The sequence below is a fragment of the Monodon monoceros genome, unplaced genomic scaffold, assembly GCF_005190385.1.
Source record: "Monodon monoceros isolate NGI ecotype Baffin Bay Population unplaced genomic scaffold, NGI_Narwhal_1 Super_Scaffold_13, whole genome shotgun sequence".
NCBI lineage: Eukaryota > Metazoa > Chordata > Mammalia > Artiodactyla > Monodontidae > Monodon > Monodon monoceros.
Window position 1 is genome coordinate 21,321,051 of NW_021703769.1, and position 22,840 is coordinate 21,343,890.

Consider the following 22,840-nt stretch of genomic DNA (forward strand, 5'->3'; position numbering starts at 1 on the left):
TCTCTGAGGAATATGGAGCACTTGCCAGGCCCTCTGCCAAGCTCTTTACACATATTTTCTCATGCCCCCACCAGGATGCTATGGGGTAGGTGTGATCATTACCATCCCCATTTTTCAGATGGGGAAGCTGAGGCTCACAGAGGTTAAGTGACTTGCCCAAGATCACAGGGTGAGTAAGTGGTTACATATGAACCCAGATCTAGAGGACTGAGGAGTGGGAGCTCGTAACTTCTAGACCATGCTCCTATAGCCCCTCTTCCCAGTCTCCCCAACCTCCTTCCCTCCACCATTCAGACAACCCCATCCCCCATCCCCAACTCCCTACGCCACCCCATCTCCACGTCAGCGTCCCTGCTGAGTTCGGGACATTAAAATCCTCTCTCCTCTCCGACATCCTCCCACCCCTGAGCACCCCCTCTCTGTTCAGTTAACTCCTCGCAGCCCGTGCCTAGGGAGGCTGGTATAATTATAGATTTTTTTTTTTTTTTTTTTTGCGGTATGCGGTATGCGGTATGCGGGCCTCTCACTGTTGTGGCCTCTCCCGTTGCGGAGCACAGGCTCCGGACACGCAGGCTCAGCGGCCATGGCTCACGGGCCCAGCCGCTCTGCGGCATGTGGGATCTTCCCAGACCGGGGCACAAACCCACGTCCCCTGCATTGGCAGGCGGACTCTCAACCACTGTGCCACCAGGGAAGCCCTAATTATAGATTTTTGAAAAGGATGCAGTTGTGCTCTCCAGCCCCAGGGCCCGAGCAGGGCTAGGCTCGCTGGGAAGACAATTAAAACCACTGCCCACAAATTAGGATTCTACAGGAGAATGAGAAAGGGACTTCATTGAATGCAACATCTCCTTCCTTTCTGCTTTTAATTGTATTAATTAACCCCAGGACTGGTTAACAGGGCGTCATCTGCAGGAAACAGCTTGTGACCCTGGCCTGAGTCACTGAGTTTGGCTTCTGGGAAAGGCAGAGGATGATGACCTGGAAGATCTCACCCGCCCTTCAAGAGCAGGACCCTAACCTTCTTCCTAACCTTTCAGGCCCTGGTTCAGCACACACACCTAGGGCTTGGCCTCAGGTCTGGATTCGAATGCTGTTTCCTCTAGTCCCTAGCTCTGTGAGCTGGATAAGCCCCTTTACCTCTCTGAACCTCAGTTTCTTTAGCTGAAAAAAGGGGAGAATGAGAGGACAGGGAGAGGGTTATACAAGGCAACATATGCCTCACGCCCAGCACATAGTAGGTGCTCACCAAATAGCACTCCCTTCTCTCACCTTCTAGCTCAAAATTCTACCATCACCAGAAAGATTTTAAAAGATGCTCCTTTGTAGCCTCATCAGATTATACGGTGGATGCAACATCTGTATTTCACTCACACCTGGACCACGAGACCTCTCATCCATCAGTCCTGTACCTTCTCTCCTTCCTCATTTGCTACCAACAGCTGTCCCCCCGCCAAGCCAGGGGGATTCACACAGGTCCTGAGGGGCTTGTCAACCAAGGTGACCCCAGCTCAGGCCCCACCTCCCTCCATCTCTGAGCTCAGGTTCCCCATCCCAGACCCTCTGGTCCAGGAAGCCTGCAGGGACTGGACCCTAGCCCACCCATAAGTCTCTGCCAGAGCGACAGCAGGATTCCCCTTGGGGATTGGTGGTAGGGGCATCCCCTAGTCACGGGAACCAAGGCAGAACTGGAGCTAGAGAGAGACAAAGGAGGCAGAGCAGAGAGAACCAGTGCTGCCCCAAGGGCCCCTTGGTCATCCCTATCTCAGGCCCCATCTCTTGACAGGACATATTGAGTCACCGCTTACTCAAAACCTCCAATGATGAATGGATAAGCAAAATGTGGCCCCTCCATACAGTGGAATATTATTCAGTCTTAAAAAAACGCAAGGAGATTCTGACACATGCTCCAACATGCATGGACCCTGAGGACATTAGGCTAAGTGAAATAATCCAGGCACAAAAGGATAAATACTGTATGATTCCATGAGGTTCCTAAAGTAGTCAGACTCACAGAGACAGAAAGCAGAATGTTTGGGCTGGAAGAGGGTGGATGGGGGAGTCATTGTTTAATGGGTACAGAGTTACACTTTGGGATGATGAAACATTCCCAGATGTGGATAGTGGTGACGGCAGCACTGCAACCTGATTATATCTGATGCCACTGAACTGTCCGCTGAAAAATAGTTAAAATAGTGAAATTTACATTATGCGTATCTTAACCACAACTTTTTAAAAAACACCTCCCGTGGCTTCCCAGCCCTGCAGCGGTGTGTTTTCAGGGATCTGTGCCACAAGGCAACTTTCCACTAAATCTGAGCTGTCCAGTAGGGTGGCCCTGAGCCACATGTGGCTACGGAGGGTTGAAACACAGCCAGTCCAAACTGAGATGGCTGTTCAGTTAGGTCCACACTCAATTTAGAAGGTAGTATAAACATAAGAATGTATCAATAGGGCTTCCCTGGTGGCGCAGTGGTTAAGAATCCTCCTGCCAATGCAGGGGACATGGGTTCGAGCCCTGGTCCGGGAAGATCCCACATGCGGAGCAACTAAGCCCGTGCGCCACAACTACTGAGCCCACACGCCAAGAGCCCGTGCTCCACTACAAGAGAAGCCACCGCAATGAGAAGCCTTCAATGAAGAGTAGCCCCTGCTCGCCGCAACAAGAGAAAGCCCGCACGCAGCAACGAAGACCCAATGCAGCCAAAAATAAAATAAATAGATTTTAAAATTAAATTTAAAAATTAAAAAATAAAAAGTGTGACTCACTGAGGGCCATTTCCAGAAAGGCTGCTCTGTACCCAGCTCAGCAGGGTGCCGGGGCCAAAAGGGTGTGTGACACAGGGTCAGGAAGGCCTGCAGCCCCCGGAACTCCCAGCTGGGAGGCAGAATAGGGAAAAGGGTTGCAAAGGGAGTGTTTACAAGGAAGCCCCAGCTCACAGGCGAGTCTCACAGAGCTCCTGAAATCAGGGGATGTAAAATGTCCGTAAGAGGAAAACCTAAATAAGTGGGATGGAAAAGCCTCCAGGGAATGAGGAGGCTGGAAGGGATGGGTGCAGGGCACCTGCCCTGGGATGGACCCAGGGGAGGCACCTGAGGTTCTCTTTGTTTCCTCCTGGGCAGCCCCCAGCTTCTGGCAGGCGGCCTGCAGCAATAGGGATCGAGGTGTGAGTCAACGAAGGCTGTTTCATCTTGGAGTAGACAGGTTTCCCCTTCTCAAGAAGTGACAGGGAATGCAGTTTGTACCAAAGCTTGAGGAACTGCAGTATGCCTTATTGGGAAGATGGGGGGGCTGGGCACACAGCAGGGGCTCAAGTGCTCCCTGCAGAAGGAATGAAAGAGATCAAATTTCATGGACTCCTACCCTGAGCTAGGCCCTGTGCTGGGCTTCCTAAGATGCTTAGGTCAGGCCCTGACTCTCAACGGGCCCACACTCTGCAGGAGTGACAAACACACAGAACAGTCTGGACGAGCGCTGGGACTGAGCCTGGATCGGCACGTACAGTTGTTCAGGGTGTGCACCATTCACAGAGCCATGAATCATAGTGCACAGAGATGTGCAGGGCACAACTGCACGCAGAAGCTCTGGATGGAGGTGCACGTGCTAAGAGAGGAAAGGGCAGGCCCATGTCTGCCTGGAGAGTCAGGCTTCTGGGAAGTGGGGACATGACTGGACTTAAACACTGATGGGGTTTGCACAGCTGGGGGTGTTCAGGACAGGAAAGGGCATACCAGAAGTAGAGTTTCCCAAGTCCAACCTTTGGGGGACCACCTTTACCATTTCTGTAGGATCCCGGTACCACCTGCACTATCATTTACTTAATATTTATTTTCGAAAGCATCTTTCCCTTTTTACTAAATAAATTCAGCTTAAAAGGAGAATTCAGCTTAAAAGGAGACTTTTATTACTGCCATAAATGGAAAATCAGCAACACGTGCCATAAAGAGAGGGTAACAGTACAAATAAACACTATGAAAACCAAACAGCGTTCGTAAATTCTAGCCAGGGGAGGTTGCCTGCTGAAGGCTACGAGCCTCAGTCCCCATTCCTCTCATTAACAGGGGAGACTGGCGAGAGTTAGGCGTTAAATTCAGAGCAGCACCGAGCAGAAACTTTCTTCTTGATCAGAAGGGCCTGGGATGCAGGTCCAGCTGACACCAGTGGGCATCAGTGGGCAACCACCGCCACCACTGTCCCCGGCTCTGGCTTCCTTGGCCGCTGGCCCAGTCCCCCACGATTCACCTTTAGCTGGCACCTCTAAGACCTTGCTCACTCTGGCCCATAGACCTGGAAGCCTTTCCTGCCACTCACCTATACGGGGCAGCATCCTGTCTGATTCACTGTGCCTTGCGCATGGGGAGGGCTAACACCCATCTCAGGAATGAGGAGGCCCGAATGCACACTAGTAGAATGAATGACCGAAGCAATGAATGGAGGGCTCCCTTCTGTGCTGCACTGCTCAGACCAGGGCAGTGACTTCCTGAGGCACTGGTTTCCCTCCCGCAAGTGGGGACAGAGCACTGTTTTTGTATTAAAACAAACATGAACATATTATGGCATAGAATACAGAATTCATGCATTTTGAATGAAATAGGAGACATCAGAGAAATACTGTCCTTGGCTGGGAGCTGTTTACTCTCCTGCATGGGGAGAAGCCCTCGTCAAGGGCCTCCATCCGATCCAGTCAGAAGATGCTTTCACCTCTGCAGCCTCAGGCTCCTCAGACCATGCTCTGCACGCTGGAGTGTTGATGTGTTGGCGAAAGGGGCAGGGGACCAAGAGGAAAGAGAGGGGCTGGGGGAGGGTGAAGCCCAGGATTTACAGGTGCAGATGCCAAGTTGCAGCTCCACCCTGACTTGTTGTGTGGCTTCGTGTAAGTTGCTGCACTTCTCTGGGCTTCGGTTCCCACATGTGTCATTGCTTAAAGGCTTATCTTTTGAGGATTAAATGAACTCACGCAGGTGAAGAGCCTGTTTCAGTGTTCGGGACACAATAGGGCCTCAACGCCCACTCACTGCTGAGTGTTAGGGACACACAAGCACATTCACCCAGGTGGGGCCCCTGCCCAGCCCTGGCTGATGACCCCCCCAATAACAATTAAAACAGCTAACACTTTTGAGCACTGACTATGTGCGAAGTGCCTGGAGATGCTGTGCCTCAGTTTCCTCATCTCTATAATGGGGATAATAATAACCACCACCTCATAAGGCTATTGTAAGGATTAAATGCGGTAACATTTATAAAGTGACTGCCTGACACCAAGTATGTGCTTATAAAGATGTTCCCTTTTTATTTATTTATTCATTTAGTTGTAATTGAAGTGAAATTCACACAACATAAAATTAACCATTTTAAAGTGTGCAAGTCAGTGGCGTTTGGTGCAGTCACAATGCTGTACGACCACCACCTCTATCGAGTCCCAAGACATTTCCATCTCCCCGAAAGGAAACTCTTTACCCACTAAGCAGCCACTCCCCCTTCCCCCAGCCTCTGGCAACCACCAATCTACATTCTGTCTCTATAGATTTGCCTGTTCTGGGTATTTCACATGCATGGAATAATAGAATATGTGGTCTTTGGGGACTGGCTTTTTTCACTTAACATAATGTTTTCGAGGTTCATCCACATTGTAGCGTATATCAGATTTCACTCCATTTTGTAGAGGTGTTTCTTTAATAAAATATCTCACTGAATCCCCAATACGACCTGGGAAGTAGCCACTATCACCCTCGTCTTCTTACAGATGAGGAAACTGAGGCACAGAGAAGGTGGGGACTTGCCCAGGTCCCCTGCCAGGCAGCCCCAACACAGCCAGGTGGGCAGTGCTGGCACCTAAGGCCGCGGGCAGAGTGCCTCCCAAGGCCACCAGCGCATATTGAAGGAGACAGCAGTGGAATTACAAATCTAGGGAGATTTAAGGAGAGTGAAAATATTCTGGCACTTGCAGGATTGTGGGAGTTGAGCAGGTTTCCCCAGTGGAATTCCTGCCGCCTCTTCCCACACATCTGGGCCACAGGGGATGAAAGGGTTTGGGAGGGAGAAAGGCAAGTGTGGGAATGTGCAGGGAGGCGGGGACAGGGTGGGGCAGCCAGGGACGGGAGAATGCAAATAGGCATCCTGATGTCTGTGCAGGTACCATTTCTTTTCATCCTCACCTGTACATCCTGCAAAGCCAGTGGGGTAAGCCCATTGCACCGATGGCTAGTAAGGCTCCGAGAGGTTGAGTGGGGGCCAGAACTTGAGCCCAACAGTGTCTGATCTCAAAGCCCAGGCGTGTACCCATCCCTAATGCCTGTCACAGGCAGAGAGGGGGCAAATGGAGGAAGCATAGGGAGATTGCATCAGCCATAGTATGAGTGGTTACCCCAGAACCCCAGAAAGGAGCATCCCCAGATCCACTGAGAAGAGGAGAGAAAAGCGAGCAATGTCTGGAGGCACCAACTGTGGAGCCAGGGAGGCCAGGGCCATGCAGAACAGAGCAGAAGGGGAGAGGCAGAGACAAGGGCATCTGAAAGCCAGGTGCAGAGACCAACTGGAGAGGTAAAACTGAGGCAGCCCCCAGGGATGCTCCAGAGCAGAGCTTCTCAGGGTGCCCAGCAGGCAGGGGCAGAGAGCAGAGTGGCCATACTGCCCCTCCTCCACACCCTCCCCGCCAGGGCCTGGCCTGGGTTACACCTGGCCCTACTTGGGACCTCGTTCCTGCCCCCGTCCCAGCCCCTCCTACTCCTGTCCAACTGTGTTTGAGAAATCCAAGAATGCAGCTGTAAACATGTGGGCTCTGGAGTCAAGCTGACCTGGCTTTGAACCCCAACTGCACTTCCTCGAGGTAAGCAAATCTCTGAGCACCAGTTTCCTCATCTGTAGAATGGGTATCGTGGGCACTCAACAGGATCATACATACCATGGAGTATTATCATGACGGCAATGACCAGGCTGCTATTCCTCTCTCAGGGGGTCTTGGTCCACCTCCTGCCTCCCCAAGGCTCCCACCTCCCTTTTCCTCACCTAGAAGACTAGCCTGACCTGGCCTTTTAAACACAAGGACTATTCTAGAACCAAACAAGCCCTAGTTGAAGGGGTTCTGCCCTACCCCAGGGCCTTTGAACTTACTGTTCCCTCTGCCTGGAAGGGGACTTGACAGAAAGCAGCAGAGCTGGGATGGGGCTTGGGGCACCCAGCACCTAGCTGGAGTTCAGTGACCACTGCTGGGGGTCTCTGGGGGGCATAAGGAGACCAGCTGGTGAGTCTCAGGGCCCCTGCCCGCCCAGGCCCTCCTGTCAGCTGTCAGCCAGCCCGCCCTCCCCCTCCCTCTCCTCTGCCTGCCTGAGACCATTAGTGTGGCTTTGTTTTGAGCACTATTTCCACTACCATGTGCTCTGGCCGCCGGGCCTCCATTAGGGACCCTTTCCTGGGGCCGCTGACAGGCAGCCAACAGCTCCCCAGCGAGCCAGCCGTAATTGCTGCCGCCTTGAAGGTCGGAAACGATTTTTTTAAAACCTCACAAAGCAAAACAGACACCCTGCCGTCTGCTCTCGCCTTCCCCGCCCTCAGCCGGGAACCAAGCCTGAGGTTTCCAAGAAAGGGGGGTTCAGTTAAGACCCCCAACCCCAGAGACACCCTTAACATGCCAGGCTGGGGGAAAACAAAGTTTGGGCTCTGCTCCCTTGCTTTGAACTAGGTGGGGGGGCCCCAGACACCTCTCCAAGCCCCAGTTTCCTCCTGGTCAAGATGGGTGTGTTGATGGGTGCCTGGGGTGCCTGCTGGGGTGACCATGACGAGCTTCTGACAGGAGGTCACGGGCCTCTCTGAGGACGTACATGAAGCAGAGAACCAGAATGCAGGAGAGGCAGGAAGAGAGCCTGCCAAGGGGAGAAAATTGCTCGGTAACAGGTTCTGAGGAGGGAGGAACTTGGGTGTTCAAGAAAGGAAGCGAGTGTACCTTCACACACACACACACACACACACACACACACACACACACAGGCTTCCATCTCCTTTTGAGCCCACATTCCCATCATTCCCTGGACACCCGGACCAGCCCCATCATCCTATGAGCCCAGAAACTCAGCCCCCCAGCCCCCGGCAAACAGTCTCTCCTCCTCCGCTAGCCCCTCCAGCCTCCAAGTCCTGTTTGAGCCCCCATTTCAACTCACAGGGCCATCCCCACCCAAAGGCCAGCCACGCCCTGTGCCTTCCCCACTCAGAAACCCTCCAGGGCTGCCCCTGCCCCGGGAATCAAAACCAAGCTTCCCAGCCTGTTCTCAGTACCTCCAGCTGCAGCCTGCTTTTCCGGATATGCACACACGACTCTCCAAATGAAGCCCCTCCCAGGGGCTGCCAGGCAGTCAGGCAAGGCTCCCTACTGACCACCAGTCTCCTCTCAGCCCTGATGGTCCCCGGATACAGGCAGAAAAGGAGTCCGCCTCCCCCAGGAAGTCGTCCCTGACTGCACCAGGACACAGCAACCACTCTAGCTGGAAACCTCCAGAGACCTCCCTCCGATGGCTCACCTGCCCTGTTTCCTGGGCTCCCACCTCTGGCTGACTGTCCTCCATTATCTCTCCCAGTACTCACCCCCTGAAGACACTCACCAAGGACTTGCCAGGAAAGTGAATGAAGCTTCTTCCAGGTCACAAGAGAGCACTGTGTGGGGGAGTGGGGGGAAGGACTCCAGAGCCTGGCTCTGCTGCACACCGGCCCTGTGTCCTAGGGCCAGCCCTGGCTCCTGTCTGGACCTCAGTTACCTTCCCAGTGAAATGAAGCCTGCTTCCCTGGAGTCCCACAGGTGGGCTTTGGGGGCAACAAACCCTCTGATGCTGGACAAAACCATGTGGCATTTTTCTGAGGAAACAATCCAGTTTTCATCAACATTCCAGCTCTCAAGAGGATCACAACCTCCAAAAAAATTAGGAACCACTAGTCTAGACAATATCCAGCGTCCCTTGTAGCTTCCGCACGTGGTCATTCACTCGTTTATTCGCTTCATTCATTCAACCAACATTTCTTGGGTGCCTGCTCGGTGTGGGTGTCGTCATCATGCACAGAATCTGTGTATGTGTAATCCTGAGATGTCCCCTGCAGAGAGGAGCATACGTGTGTGTGTGTGTGTGTGTGTGTGTGTCTACAGACAGAGAGGGAAAGGGAGGACCAAGGTGGGAGAGATGAGAAGAGGGAGGGAGAGGGATAGAGCAGACACAGGGAAAGGGACAAAGAAAGATGGAGAGAGACTGAACAACAGAGATAGAGATCGAAAGAGAGAGAAACCCACGGAGAGAGATCTGGAGGAAGAGGGGAAGGCAAGCATGTGCCACCGATGGGCAATGCCAGCCCCCCTAATTGATGGCTCTGAGCGAGGCCCCCCTCCCGGCTCCGGCTCTAACCTTCCAGATGCTCCCAGAGCCTCCACGCCTCGCATCCCAAGGGCACCAGCTTGGAGGTGGAGGCTGGTACTGACTCAAAGGCAGAGGGCACCCGCCTGGCCCCTTAGGCCAGCCCACTAAAGGACCTCCCAGGCCCCTTCCCCCACTGCCACAGCTCCTCCAACTGCACGTGAGCAAATACCCTACCCGAACATTCACTCTAGACTCAGGCTCAGACAAAAACAGCAGCCCCCAGTAGAACACTCGGGCAGGCACGCCCACACCCCCGCTGCTCCCCACTGACAATGCTGGACTTGGATCCAGGAGCTTAGACTCTCAGCCCTGGGCTCTTTCATCCAGACCCAGGCCTTCTCAGCATTCTGGCATCACGGACCCTGAGAGAATCTGACGAATCCAGGGCGCCGCTGCGGAACAAAGCACCTGCCCACAAGCCCAGGCGGTTTGGCAGCCGGGAAAGGACAGATGAGCAGGTGAAGAGCCACAAGCTGGGCTCAGGCCTGGCTCTGCCATCCAACATCTGTGTGTCCTCAGGCAAACTGCATCATCCCCCAAGCCTCAGTGTCCTCATCTGTAAAATGGGAGCGCCCTCCTCACAGGCCAGGTGAGGATTAGATGAGAGGAGGAGGGGGAAGTGGCAGGCACAGAGAAAATCCCCCATGAGTGCTGGCTGGTGTTTTGGTTCATAGCCCGAAAGGCCACTGAGAGCTAAGCACCATGTGCTGGACGGAATCCCACACCACCGTCGGCTCCATCCTCACCTGTTGATTGGAGGACAAAGAATAGGGCTTGGGAGGATACAGATGGAGGTATTCTAGATGCTTAGAGCTTAGGAGAACTCGGCACTGTTCAGGTGGGGAAATTGAGAGGGGCAGGGACGTGCCAAGCCACCCAGAAGGTGGAGGCAGTGGGAGGGTGGATAAAAACCCAGGTTCCATTCCCCGCCCCAATTCTGGCACTTTAACTGGGGGCTGAAATGACAAAGGAGTCACTATCCCCACCTCTCAACATGGGCAGCAGCGAAGGCCCCACTCCCACCACGTTCATTCCCTGTGTGGGACCAGGCATCCCCGGAGTCCGGAGCTCCGCCCACCTAAGCCCTTGTCCCAGCCCCACCACTAAACTGCTGGGTAAAACATCCTTATTAACCGCCCACTGTGTTCTGCCTTCTCTGCCCACTTCACCAGTCTTTGCTCCTTTGGGAAAGAAGGCAGGAAAACCCCCATGACATCCCCAGCTAATAACTGGTCCAGCTTACATACCTTCTGTGATGGGGAGCTCACCACTGGGTACCTTAACTGCTCCAGGAGTGAGCGCCTTTCTCCAGGCTGAACATCATCCCTGCTTCTTAACTCATCACAATTTATACTTATATGTATCTTATAAGTTTAGTTGTCTGAGCAAGAGCCTTAACTGTCTTCTTCACTGATATGTCCCCAGTGGCTAAAAGAGCCTGGTCCATGGCAGGTTCTCAACTGATATTCGTTGAAGGAATGAAGGAAGGAAGGAATGATCAAGCTTCCAATAAATGGCAGCAGCCCCTGTTAGGCCTGCAGTTCCCAGTATGAGGAGTACGGAGTATGAGATGGGAGGGGCTGGCCTGCAGGCCAGCAGCCCCCAAGTTCAGTCATCCCCGCACACAGATGGGCCTGGGTACCACCCGTACTAGTATGTCGTTTGTGTTTTTCTATAAACTAACCCACTGTTTTTTTTTTTTGCGGTACGCGGACCTCTCACCGTCGTGGCCTCTCCCGTTGCGGAGCACAGGCTCCGGACGCGCAGGCTCAGCAGCCATAGCTCACGGGTCCAGCCGCTCCGCGGCATGTGGGATCTTCCCAGACCGGGACACGAACCCGTGTCCCCTGCATCGGCAGGCGGACTCCCAACCACTGCGCCACCAGGGAAGCCCCGGGGGCTTCTTAAAGAAGGGTTTCAACTGGGTATGGTGGAGCTGAGTCCTCTGCTGGCTTCGAGAAAGGGGAGGGGACACAGTGGTGGGCAGGGGGACCCAGAGGAGGAGCAGCCCCTCTGCCCCCCCATCCCCACTTCCCTTCTCCACAGCAGCAGGTACCAGAGGGATCCCGGGATCACCAGCTGGGAAAGGAGCGGATTTATTCCCCCAGTGAGACCACTGCCCCTTTTCCTGTTGGAAGAATTTCACTGGGGTCTGGGAGAAGAAGATACATCCTGGGACCCCATTACCCTCAAGGCTGCAGCATCTCATATGTACCCCAAGGGACTGGGCCTGAGTCCACCCACTGCAAGGTGAAATCAGCCCTACCCACCCCAGATGTCCTTGTTGTGGTCAATAAGGATGAGGAGGGGTTCCAGTTTTGTGATTTTTCTACTAATAACATGGATTTCTAATGAAATTAAAATTATGTGAATGTTTAAAACAATACTGACTTGGAATGAGCAAAAGCTGAAGAATTTCAGACCTTAGACCTCTGCCTTATCCTCCTTGCCACCCATTCAGTCATTCCCTGCCACCTCCCTAGGCTGGGCATTGTGGAGGGTACCAGGACACAAGGGAATCTGACCTGTACCCCCAGTCATTACAATGGGAGTGGTGAGAGTGGCCGGATGCCGGCCACTGTATAGCCAGCTGGCTCCAAATCCCCTTAGGGGCCGAGAGACTCTTCCCACGACCCCCTCAACAGCTGGTTCAGTCCCTGTAAGTCCAAGGTCATGGCCAAGCACCAGGAGGTGGGGTTGCTTCATGTCCCCTTTCCCCTCTTTCTGACACCTGCCCCTCACGTGGGTGCCAACATCACTGTTCACACCACGTGCTTCCTCGCCTTACGCATATGATTTTCTCAGCCTCCAACAGAAGCTGGAAAGTCACTGAGGCAGGGTCCTGGTCTGGGGGTTGCCACGTCTGCCGCTGCACAGCTGGGGCATGCAATGTGGAGGTCACCATGCTCACTCCTTCCACCACAGGAAGTCTCGTGACCTTGGGCCTCTCCCTCGTCCTCTCTGGGACACAACAGCACTGTGAGCGTGGGCCCTGGAGCCACATTCTGGGCTCCGCTCTGGGCTCCAACACTTGCTAGGTGCGTGACCTTGGGCAAGCCTCTAACCTCACCATGTCTCAGTTTCCTCATGAAAACATCAGGCCAGGGAAAGTCCCCTCCCCTTAGGGTTCTTATGAGGATCAAATGAGACAATGCCATTTACGGCCCTGGCATGACAATAAACATTTGCTTGCGTATAATTTTCACTCTCTTTGTATCGAGCTGGGTCAGGTGATCCCAAAAGCCAAGCACTAACTTCCCATGCAATTTGGGCACACGCTCTCTTGCCCGTGGCCTTGGTCTTCCCCTCTGTTAGATGGGTAGAAGGAGATGGTCCCAGAGGTCCTGCTGGCTTGGCCTGAGCCTTAGTGATTCATTCCAAGCGCTCTATCTCCTGCCTCGGTGGCTGGTGGGTGGGAAGGGACCACTCTCCTGGCACCCCCGATCCTGCCCACTTGTTTGTCAACAGGAGACTTTCCCCAACAACCCTGCTGTCAGGGTGGCAGCGAGCCAAATTCCCCGTCCTGCCGGCTGCCTGTGGCTCCCCTTGCTTGGGGAAAAGGCTGAGGGAGCCGCTGATAGGCAAAGTGTCAAAAGCAATTGGTGTGAAGGACTTGGGGAAAACCGCTTGCGAGGGTCAATTCCCTACCGGAGGCCGGGAAACCCTCAGCCCAAGGCGGAGTGTTTACGGGCGTAATTGATAGAATAATCACCAACACCGGAGACAACGGCGAACACATTTTTAACATCATAACCTTCAGAAGACAGCACTCACTTTTCTCCATCTCCCAGCCACCAAACTAGCCAGCTTACTGATAGGGAGATACCTATAGTTCGTTGAGGAACGCGAGAAAGCCAGAGTCATTTTTCGGTGCACAGGCTGTTTGCCAAATGGCCCGGCGGCCCCCGCCACCTCCCCCAGCGCCCCACTGCTCCCTCCTGGCAACAGAGAAAACCTCAGGACAGTGAATCACTCAATGGACAAAGCGCCAGGCCAAACCAGGATCTTTGTCTGCTGCAGGGTGTATTAATAATTTAGGGTGTGTGTGTGTGTGTGTGTGTGTGTGTGTGTGTCAGGGCAGGGGCGGGAGGATGCATGTTTGCTGCAGTGTAAGGCTTCCTGGGGCTCCTCTGAGGGTCCACATACCTGCTCCAGCCTGGACTTCTTCCTCCCTTGCAAAACCAGACCAAGCCAGCAGCCCCTGGCACCAGACAATTTCCCATCCCTACATGTCTCATCAGGTTTGAGTGAATACTTAAGGCAGTGGCTCCCAGACTCCAGGCTGCTTGGTAATCATCTCGGGAGCTTATTAAAATGCAAATTCCAGGGTCCCATCAACAATCATTTTGGCCAATGGGTCTGGGGAGGACCCCAGGATCTGCATTTTAACAAACTCCCTGGGTGATTGCAATGCAAGAGGTGCACAGAGATCTTCATAAAGATCCTGCCTTCCGGGGACTTCCCTGGCAGTCCAGTGGTTAAGACTCGGAGCTTCCACCACAGGGGAGCATGGGTTTGATCCCTGGTCTGGGGAAAGTAAGACCCCACATGCCGTGCAATGCGGCCAGAAAAAAAGAAGACAAGATCCTGCCTGCCGTGGACAAGATCTAGAAAGAGTCCTGGAGAAGGAGGCTAATCCAGCTTCCTGCTTCTAACTTGCATGTGGCCTCAGCAAGATCCCATCACCTTTCTGAGCTACTGGCTCCTCCTGGTGGAACCCACTGCCTTACCAGTTCTCTGGGGAAGTGGAAGGGAGTCCCTTGGGCAGAGCTGGGCAGAGGAAGGAGACCCATCACACAACTGGCCAAGCCTGCCTCAAGGCTGTCCCGGAGGAGGCAGGCCCAGAGCATAACTGCCAGACACACCTTCAGTGTAGGCACAGCTCCCCAGCTCTCTGTACAGACTCAGTGACCTTGGGCAAGTCACTGGCCCTCTCTAACCTGTTTCCTCATATGTCCAGCACCAGCCTTGCACGAATAATGTCAGCCTTAGTGAGTTAACACTGGCAAGGGGTTTGGTAGCACCCGGCACACAGTAGGCAGTTCATAAATGTCAGCTCCCTTTCCTCCCACCCGCTGTGCTCATGGCAATGAGCTAACCCTGTCTGATGAGGAAAAATCAAAGTAGCTGCCATTAATTGAATACCTACTGGGCATAGACACTGACCATCACCACCCCCGCCTCCCACTTCCCTGAGGGCTACCTAAGAGGCAGGTACCACTCACTCCCCATTCACTCCTCATGCCTTTAAAAAGCCCTCTGCGAAGCGAACTGAGTGGAGGTAGTGGAGGTAGCAGGGAGAGGGGAAGCGAGATAGATGTCCTTGCGGACCCATCTGACCCCGGGCTTTCCCTGTGACAAGGCGTTAGCCTGGCGGCTGGGCTGGGACCGAGCTGGAGAGGTGAGCAGCCACCAGGCGGCTGGGGTCAATGGACTCCTCCCCGGGACCCCCACTGCAGCCTCCTACCCCTACCCAAAACGCAGAGACACCTGCCTAACCCTGCATCAGCTGAGGACACGCGGAGCCCAGGAATAATGAAATGATCAGGCTCCAATCTGCTAAACAGCAATTTCTGGGCTTTTTCGGCACACATAGCTTTTATTAAATTGGTATTCTCCTCCTGAACACAAACGGCTATTAGACATGACCCACTTATCCGCCGTGTCTCACTATCATTAATAACAGTTTCTTTTTGTGATTAAGTGAGTGGCTCCAAACCCTTCCCGTGGTTTCGGGCGTTTGGCCTGGCAAAGGGGCAGCACGGGGGCTCCTCGGCATCTACTACTTGGTGACTTTGAACCTGGCAGTGTTAGGAGATGGCAGTCTGGCCCCTGCAGAGCAGCCTGGCCTCCTCGCTTCTTGGGGGACAGAACGAGCCCTAGAGGGGTGACTCACTGGCCCAGAACTGCATGGCGGGTCACTAAGAGAAGCCAGGTTCCCCCGCAGCCAGTGCTGTGTCCTTGACATCCAACCCCTCCTCTGGGCCTCTGCTGGCCCTCCCCAGGGTTCAGCAGGGACGTTACAGCTAGTGGGGCAGAGCTGTGCCCTAAGCACGCCTGGCACCAGGGGGCAGGCAGAGACTGCCACACAAAGGGCAAACCCTGCTTTCCTATGGGGGGGGGTCACCTTGGGGCCTCAGGAATGACAGAGTGGCACCCAGATCCTAGGGGTCTGGTGATCCAGCGACAGGATGATGGTAAACCTCAGAGCCCCAGTCCTTGTATGTCTCGGGACCGCAAACTCAGGAAAGCCCTTCCTTGGAAAACCCTCCTAGTGTAAGTTCCAACTGTGCCAAGGAACTGAGCGAGCTGAGCAGAGCCAGAAGGGGAGCGGAAGGAGGAATTCCCAGTCTCCCTTGAATGGGAGGGAATCTGACAGGGAGATGAATGTCCTGGAAAAAGCAGTGTCTTTGCCCGACAGACCCTGGGGCCAGTCTCAGCTCAACCACTCACTCACTGTGTGACCTTGGGCGAGTCCCTTTACCTCTCTGAGCCTTGATTTTTCCATCTGTAAACTAAGGATCAAAATAAGCCTTCCCCTATTTACCACCACTGCAGCCAGGTCGGAAGAAATTAGATGAAGGATAAGAAGGGTACGTGAACGGTACACAGAGCAGTTTCTATTTAACATGGTAAGGAAGAAGGGTGCAGGGAGTCATGCTTCCCAAAAGCAGAGTCCCTGAGAAGGGCTTTGGAAGCGCCCCCTACTTTCCGAAGCAATTCCACCCATGCATCATGCCCCAGCAGCCTTCTCTGATTACCTACTACCATGGCCCTCACTCTTTTCCATCAGAATAAATCACCCAGTTCTCTGCCATTTGTGCAAACCTCTCCCCAGCCCTGGGCATACAGTGCCCAGCATTGGTGCTGCAGCCTCTCCTACCAGATTGGAAGCCTTTGCAGGGAAGAGATGGATGGACAAAGTGTCTCCATTTTCATCTATGCCCTGGTCCCCATACCAGAAGGAGCCTGGCTCATGGGGGCAAGGGGCGCCCCCAGAGCTGCCAGCTTCAGACAATCCAACTCTACTGCCAACTTGGGCTCCTCTGGGGCTAGAAGGAGCTTCTGACACTCAGGCAACCAGTGCTGGGAATGTTCTCTTGCTCCCTGGCTCTCACAGTGGCTGAGTTGAGATTTCCCACCTTTCAGTCCTCCAGGGTCAAAGATGAGGACGGGTGGGTACCCTGTTGAGGGATGGCAGGGGCTTCCTGTCCCCCCGCCTCCCCAGAGGCAGACAAAAGCTCCTGGCTTCCCTCTTCCCCTTCCATGCCTCTGGCTGGAAGCAACAATGCCAACTATTCCAATGTCTTCAAGGGGCTCCCACCAAGCCTTCATCCCCAAGATGCCACCCACCTGACAGGGGTGGCTGCAGCCCAGGCTACCAGTTCTCAAGAGGTGGGGTCTTCTGTCCCCCAGGACCTTTCCCAGTGGGGGAGGTGTGGAGAAGGAAGGGACAAGGACAGCTGTGGGGTTAAACCCACAAAGGGGAAAGGCAGATGGGCGGAGAGCGGTGGGTGAGCAAAGTGTGTTCACAAAGTGTTTGTATATGCCAGTGTGTCTGCAGGCAGGCGGGCAGGCAGGAGTTGTGCGCTTGGGTGCCAGCTGGCAGGGTCTGAGTGCTCCAGCCCTAGTGCCTGCTGTGTGTGTAGTGAGCATATGAGTGAGAAGGGGGATCTGAGATGGTGTCTGGAGATGTGTGAGGGAAGGAGTTGTGAGTGTGAGAAAGCAGTGAGTGTGGCTGTGTGTCCGTGGCTGTGAATATGTGTGTGGTCGTGGAGGTGTGTGTATCGCAGGGAGTTGGGGGGGGATGGGGGGGGTTGGAGAGAGCCCTCCGCGAGAGGGGCATAGGGGGTGCCCCCTCCTCCGCAGGGGTGGCCAGGGAGCCAGGGCCGGTCCATAGACCCGGCAGGGGGCGCCCCGGGACTCCCGCCACCGGCAGCACGGGTTCTAGCCCGGGGACGGCCAAGTTGGAGCCGCGCGGCCCAGGGTGGGGTTTGGCGTGGAAGTCCGCGAGCGCGGCGACCCAACTCACCGTGGCCGGAGATGTGGTTGTCCCAGGGCGCGTGGCCGGCGGGCCGCGTGGCGCCGCCGAGTTGCAGGAAAAGTGCCAGGTAGTGGAGGGCGCCCAGCGCCACGCCGAGCAGGGCCCCCATGGTGCGCGCTCGGGCCGGGGGCGCCGCCGCCTCACATCGGGGCTCAGGAGACCGCAGACACCACGCCCGCCGTCCCCTGCCCGGTGCGGCCTGGTTGCCCCGCTGCAGCTGCTGCCCCTCGCCCGATGAACCCGGTCTGGCCCCGGCTCCAGTCCTCGCCCGGCTCCGGCCCAGCCCCGGCTGCGGTTAGCAAGCGCACGCCCTGCCGGCCGTCTCCGACTGCGGGACTCTTCCCTTCCGCGGAAGGCCACTTCGCTCGGTGCCGCTGCCGCCGCACCCCCTCCCTCCCACTCCCTCCCGCCCTCCCAGAGGAGGCGGCGGCGGAGGGATCTGTCTCTTGATTTATCATCAAAGTTTTGCCCAGGCTGGGATTTTTAAAGCGGTACCCGCAACTTCCCCGGCTGGAGAGAGCAGGCCGGGGGGAGATGGGGTGGAGGAAGCCACCCCAGGGACCCGGTTCCTGCAAAGCATAACACCGCTGGCTTCAGAAACAGAAATGCTCTCCATCGGGAAAAGGAGAAAAACCAGTCGACCAGCCGCCAGACCCAGCGCGCTCCGGAGGGTCTCCTCAACTTTGCTAGCAGGGCGGTGCCGGGGTCAGGGAGGCACGTGGGGGTGGGGTGGAGGTGAGGTTGAGGTAGGATGGGAACCTGGGCTGAGGCACAGGAGACCTGGTTAGACCTGGTTAGACCTGCCTGCCTTTGGCTCCCAGTGTGATCGTGTCCGGGTGTCTACCCCTGTCTGAGCTTCAAGGTCTTCAACTGAGAAGTGGGAATAATAGCTGCCTTCAGGGATCCTGGTGAGGATTTACAAAATCGTGTGTGTAAAGCGCTAAGCATAATGCCGCCTTCGTGGTAGGAGCTCAATAGTTATTACTGTTGCTGTTCCCCTCTCTGGGACTCAGTTTTCGTGTCTGTAATAGTGGGCGTAAGGCAGGCTAGTTGCTGGGTCTTCTTCTAGCTTAGAGATGCTGGGCCCTGCACAGTGGATTGGATCGCCCCCTTCTGGACTGTAGGGTTCCCTTCCTCGGACAGATGGGCATAGTGGAATGTTGGGCGGGTGGTGAGGGGGAAGGAGGTGGTGGTGAATGAAGCCATTTTCATTCCCAAGAGCAGGAATGCAACGAGATACTCCGATTCCTTCTCCAACTGCTTAAGTGGGGCTGCTGGGACAGACCTTCAGTACAGACACAAGGCGGACCTACTGTGGCCCCATTTAAAAGAAGATTAAGCACATTAAATCAGAAAAGTAGCTTCTCTGAGGCCCCACAGCGAGTCTGGGGCTAAGTCCCTGATTCCCGGACAGGGTCCCTCCTGCTCTCATCCCTTGTGCTTTGCCAGGCATCATTCCCGACGGCCGTGTCCGCCGCTGTTTCAGCACCACGGAGGAGGACAGCGTTAACCCCGACACCCATTTTTTTTTTAAAATAAATTTATTTATTTGTTTTTGGCTGTGTTGGGTCTTCGTTGCTGCACACAGGCTTTCTCTAGTTGTGGTGAGCGGGGACTACTCTTTGTTGCGGTGCGCGGGTTTCTCATTGCGGTGGCTTCTCTCGTGGAGCACGGGCTCCAGGCGCGCGGGCTTCAGTAGCTGTGGCCCGCGGGCTCAGTAGTTGTGGCTTACGGGCTCTAGAGCACAGGCTCAGTAGTTGTGGTGCACGGGATTAGTTGCTCCGCGGCATGTGGGATCTTCCCGGACCAGGGGTCGAACCCGTGTCCCCTGCATTGGCAGGCGGATTCTCAACCACTGCGCCGCAAGGGAAGCCCCACGGACACCCATCTTTTCAAGCTCACCGACCGCACCTCCGCGGGCTCTTAGATGGGCAGGTTCAGCACCAAGGACTGACCTTCTGATTTCCTCCCTCGCCCCTGCCGAATGGGAGTCAGCGCCTGAGACGGCCCACATCCGTCTCCAGACCACACACGGGTGGATCCCGCATTGTGGACAGCACCCCAACTTTGAGAATGAAGTTAAGCCCGAAGGACAGCTTCTCCCTCCACCCCTCCACCCCTCCACCCCTGTCTTTACTCCGTCCTGCACACCCCTTTACAATAGTATGGCGGGCAGCACACCAGTTGGGGCCTGTGGTCACCAGCAACAATACAGTTTATTTGAAACTATGCTCAGCACCCTGAAGTGTCGCGCACTTACAAATACTGTTTCTGCACAACTGACAGCCCTCACAGGACCGGTGGCGCGGCACTGCCTTCAGCACGGCAGAAGGACAAAACCCCGTCCTAGCTCATTCCCACCCATATTATCTGGAGGAAGTGGCCTTTTATTTATTTATTTATTGCCTGATTAATTTACTTCTCACTTCCTTCCCACTCAGAGGTGGTATTTAGGCTATCCTGGGTTGACCAGCTGTCTTGGGTACGAAAGTATTTCCTCATTCATTAATTCGATTGACTCTCACTCCCAGTGAAATGGGCTTCATTGCCCCCACTATAAAGATGGAGAAACTGAGAATCTTCAAGAACACATAGCAGGGACTTCCCTGGTGGTCTAGTGGTAAACAATATGCCTTACAATTCAGGGAACACGGGTTTGATCCCTGGTCAGGGAACTAAGATCCCACATGCAGCAGAGCAACTAAGGCCACCTGCCACAACTACTGAGCTCGCCTGCCTCAGCTAGAACCCGCGCCACAAACTACAGAGCCCACGCGCTCTGGAACCCGCGTGCCACAGCTACAGAGTGCATGCGCCCTGGAGTCTGCGCACAACAACCAGAGAGAGAAAACCCGCAGGCCACAACAAGAGAGAAGCCTGCACGCCACAACCAAAGATCCCGCATGCCTCAACGAAGGTCCCACGTGCTGCAGCTAAGACCCGACACAGCCAAAAATTTTAAAAATAAATAAATAAATCTTAAAAAAAAAAAATTGATCACATAACAGCACCAAGAATGGAACCCAGGATTCTTTCAATCCCAGGCTGAAGCCTCTCCAGGAGAATGTAACGGCAGAAATGGGGCCCAAACCCAGGGCTTTCTCCTCTTAAACCTCAGATTGGAGGGAAGGGGGCAGAGGCAAGGGGACAGGGAGAGATCGGAGACTAGAAGAGACAGGAGAAAACAAGAGACTCTGCTTGCGGGCTGCAGAGGAACGAGGTCAGGGTGGGACAGCAACTCTGCCACTAACCCACTGACTGACCTTGAGGAATCCTTTTTTCTCATAGTCTGGGACAGGGTTAAACTCTGTAACCTCTGAGGTTCCTTCAAGGAGAGACCTCCAGGGATTTAATGAGTTTGAAAAGGCTCATGCTGTAATAGCTCTGCTCAAAACCCTCTAATGGCCTTGTTTATCACAGAAATCTTGACGTCTCTGGTTTGCATTCAAGGTCCCAGCCTCACCTCCTGCACATGCCAGACATCATTCGCCCCATGTTCTCTCCCTGAACATGCCCTAGCTTCATCCCGTCCTTACCCTTCCCAGTGCTTCCCCCTCCAGATGCATGCCTTCCCCTCCGTCTAGCTGAGTCTTCCATTGGCCAAGGTCCAGTCTGCATCCCCCACAGGAAGAAATGCCTGCTGCCTTCTCCCGATCTCTGAGCCTCTGTTGGCCCATTACTGTCTACCCAGCGCTGTGCTAAGAACTTTACTTATCCCACTTAATCCTCAGAACTACCAAGCCGTATAGGGTAGAATAGCGTGGTTATAAGTATGGGCTCTCATTTTGAATCCTGCCAACTGCTAGCTGCGTGACCTTAGATAAGTTACTTAACTTTTCTGTGCCTGAGCTTCCTTATCTAAAGATAATACCTCCATCACAAGATTATTGTGAGGATTAAATGACTTGCTACATGGAAATCACTTAGAACATTGCCTGGCACATAGTAAATAGTAATACACAGTAAATACATAGCCATATACATGTTGGCTATTATTATTACTGTTATTATTATTTACAGATAAGTAAACAGATGCTCTGAAGGTTAAGTATCTTCCCCACTGTCTCACAAGACAGTGGTAGAGCCGTGATATGTTTGACTCCAGAGCCGATGTTCTTGGCATAATACCTAAGCACATCCAGTTCAACCTACCCAGCTTAGGAAACTAAGACCCAGAGAGGATGAGTGAATTCCTCAGTCACAGAGCCAACCATGACAGAACTAGATCCAGGACCTCTGACTCCCAGCTCAGGGCTCTCCCAAAATACCAGACTGTCCCATTTGTATTTCTTACAGCACCTAAAATGTACTTTACAGTTTATGAATCACATTTACATCCATGTCTCATATAATTCACGCAACAACCCCTGAGGCCGCTATTATTTTTTATTTATTTATTTAATTTATTTATTTTATTTCTGGCTGCATTGAGTCTTCGTTCCTGTGTGCGTGCTTTCTCTAGTTGCAGCGAGCAGGGGCTACTCTTCTTTGTGGGGCATGGGCCTCTCATTACGGCTTCTCTTGTTGTGGAGCACAGGCTCTAGGTGCTTTGCGGGCTCAGTAGTTGTGGCTCGTGGGCTCTAGAGCACAGGCTCAGTAGTTGTGGTGCACGGGCTTAGTTGCTCCACGGCATGCGGAATCTTCCTGGACCAGGGCTTGAACCCGTGTCCCCAGCATTGGCAGGCGGATTCGTAACCACTAAGCCACCAGGGAAGCCCGAGGCCACTATTATTACCTTCCTTCTTTTACACATAGGAAACTGAAGCTCAGAGAGATGAAGTAACCTGTTCAACATGGCACAGGGAAGCAGGGCAAAAGCTGGATGTGAAAGGACGAATCCTCAGCCCATATTTCTCCTCTGTGTAATTCTGCCTCTTTTCTGCTTTGCGATCCAAGTGCAAACAGCAGACACTGTGGAAGCTAAGAGCTTAGTGGAGGCACAAGGTAAACAAAAACTATTCCAGGAAATAGTCTCTAGGAATTCACCAGGGCAGGTGGCTGCTGTCACTCATTTCACTCTGGGAACACTCTAGGAGATAGTGAGCTTCCCATCCCTGGAGGCAATTAAACAAGCATCTAGTGATCACGTGGATGCCAAGAGGCAAATATCACTGTTATTTCCATGACCCAAATGAGGCTCAGAAGGTGAACATCATGTTAAGGATTTCAGTCAAGAAAGACGATCTTTTAAAAGTTCCTCTCAAGCAGGGGATCTCGCACTGTCCCTTGCCTCTGACCCAAGCTCCCTGGAGAGTCCCCAGCCTCCCCTTGACCCAGGGAGGCCAGCCTCCCTTTCCTCCTTGAGAGGTGTCACTTGAGCATCATGGCTCTGTCAGTGGTAACAGCCATAAGATTTGTCCTTTTAATCCAGAATCAATAGCAAATTTCATTTAAAAATAAATT

The 22,840-nt window shown here is 53.9% G+C and overlaps 1 protein-coding gene across 1 annotated transcript in view; it reads right to left on the minus strand.

Annotated features, from left to right (window-relative positions):
• The window catches only part of VSTM2L (V-set and transmembrane domain containing 2 like), a 36,127-nt gene extending 18,358 nt beyond the window's left edge, over positions 1-17,769 (minus strand). Inside the window, exon 1 of the mRNA XM_029221168.1 lies at positions 17,426-17,769. Within this exon, the coding sequence (XP_029077001.1) occupies positions 17,426-17,546 (121 nt within the window). The 5' untranslated portion in view covers positions 17,547-17,769. The remainder of the gene's footprint in view (positions 1-17,425) is intronic.
• Positions 17,770-22,840: the final 5,071 nt, after the last annotated feature.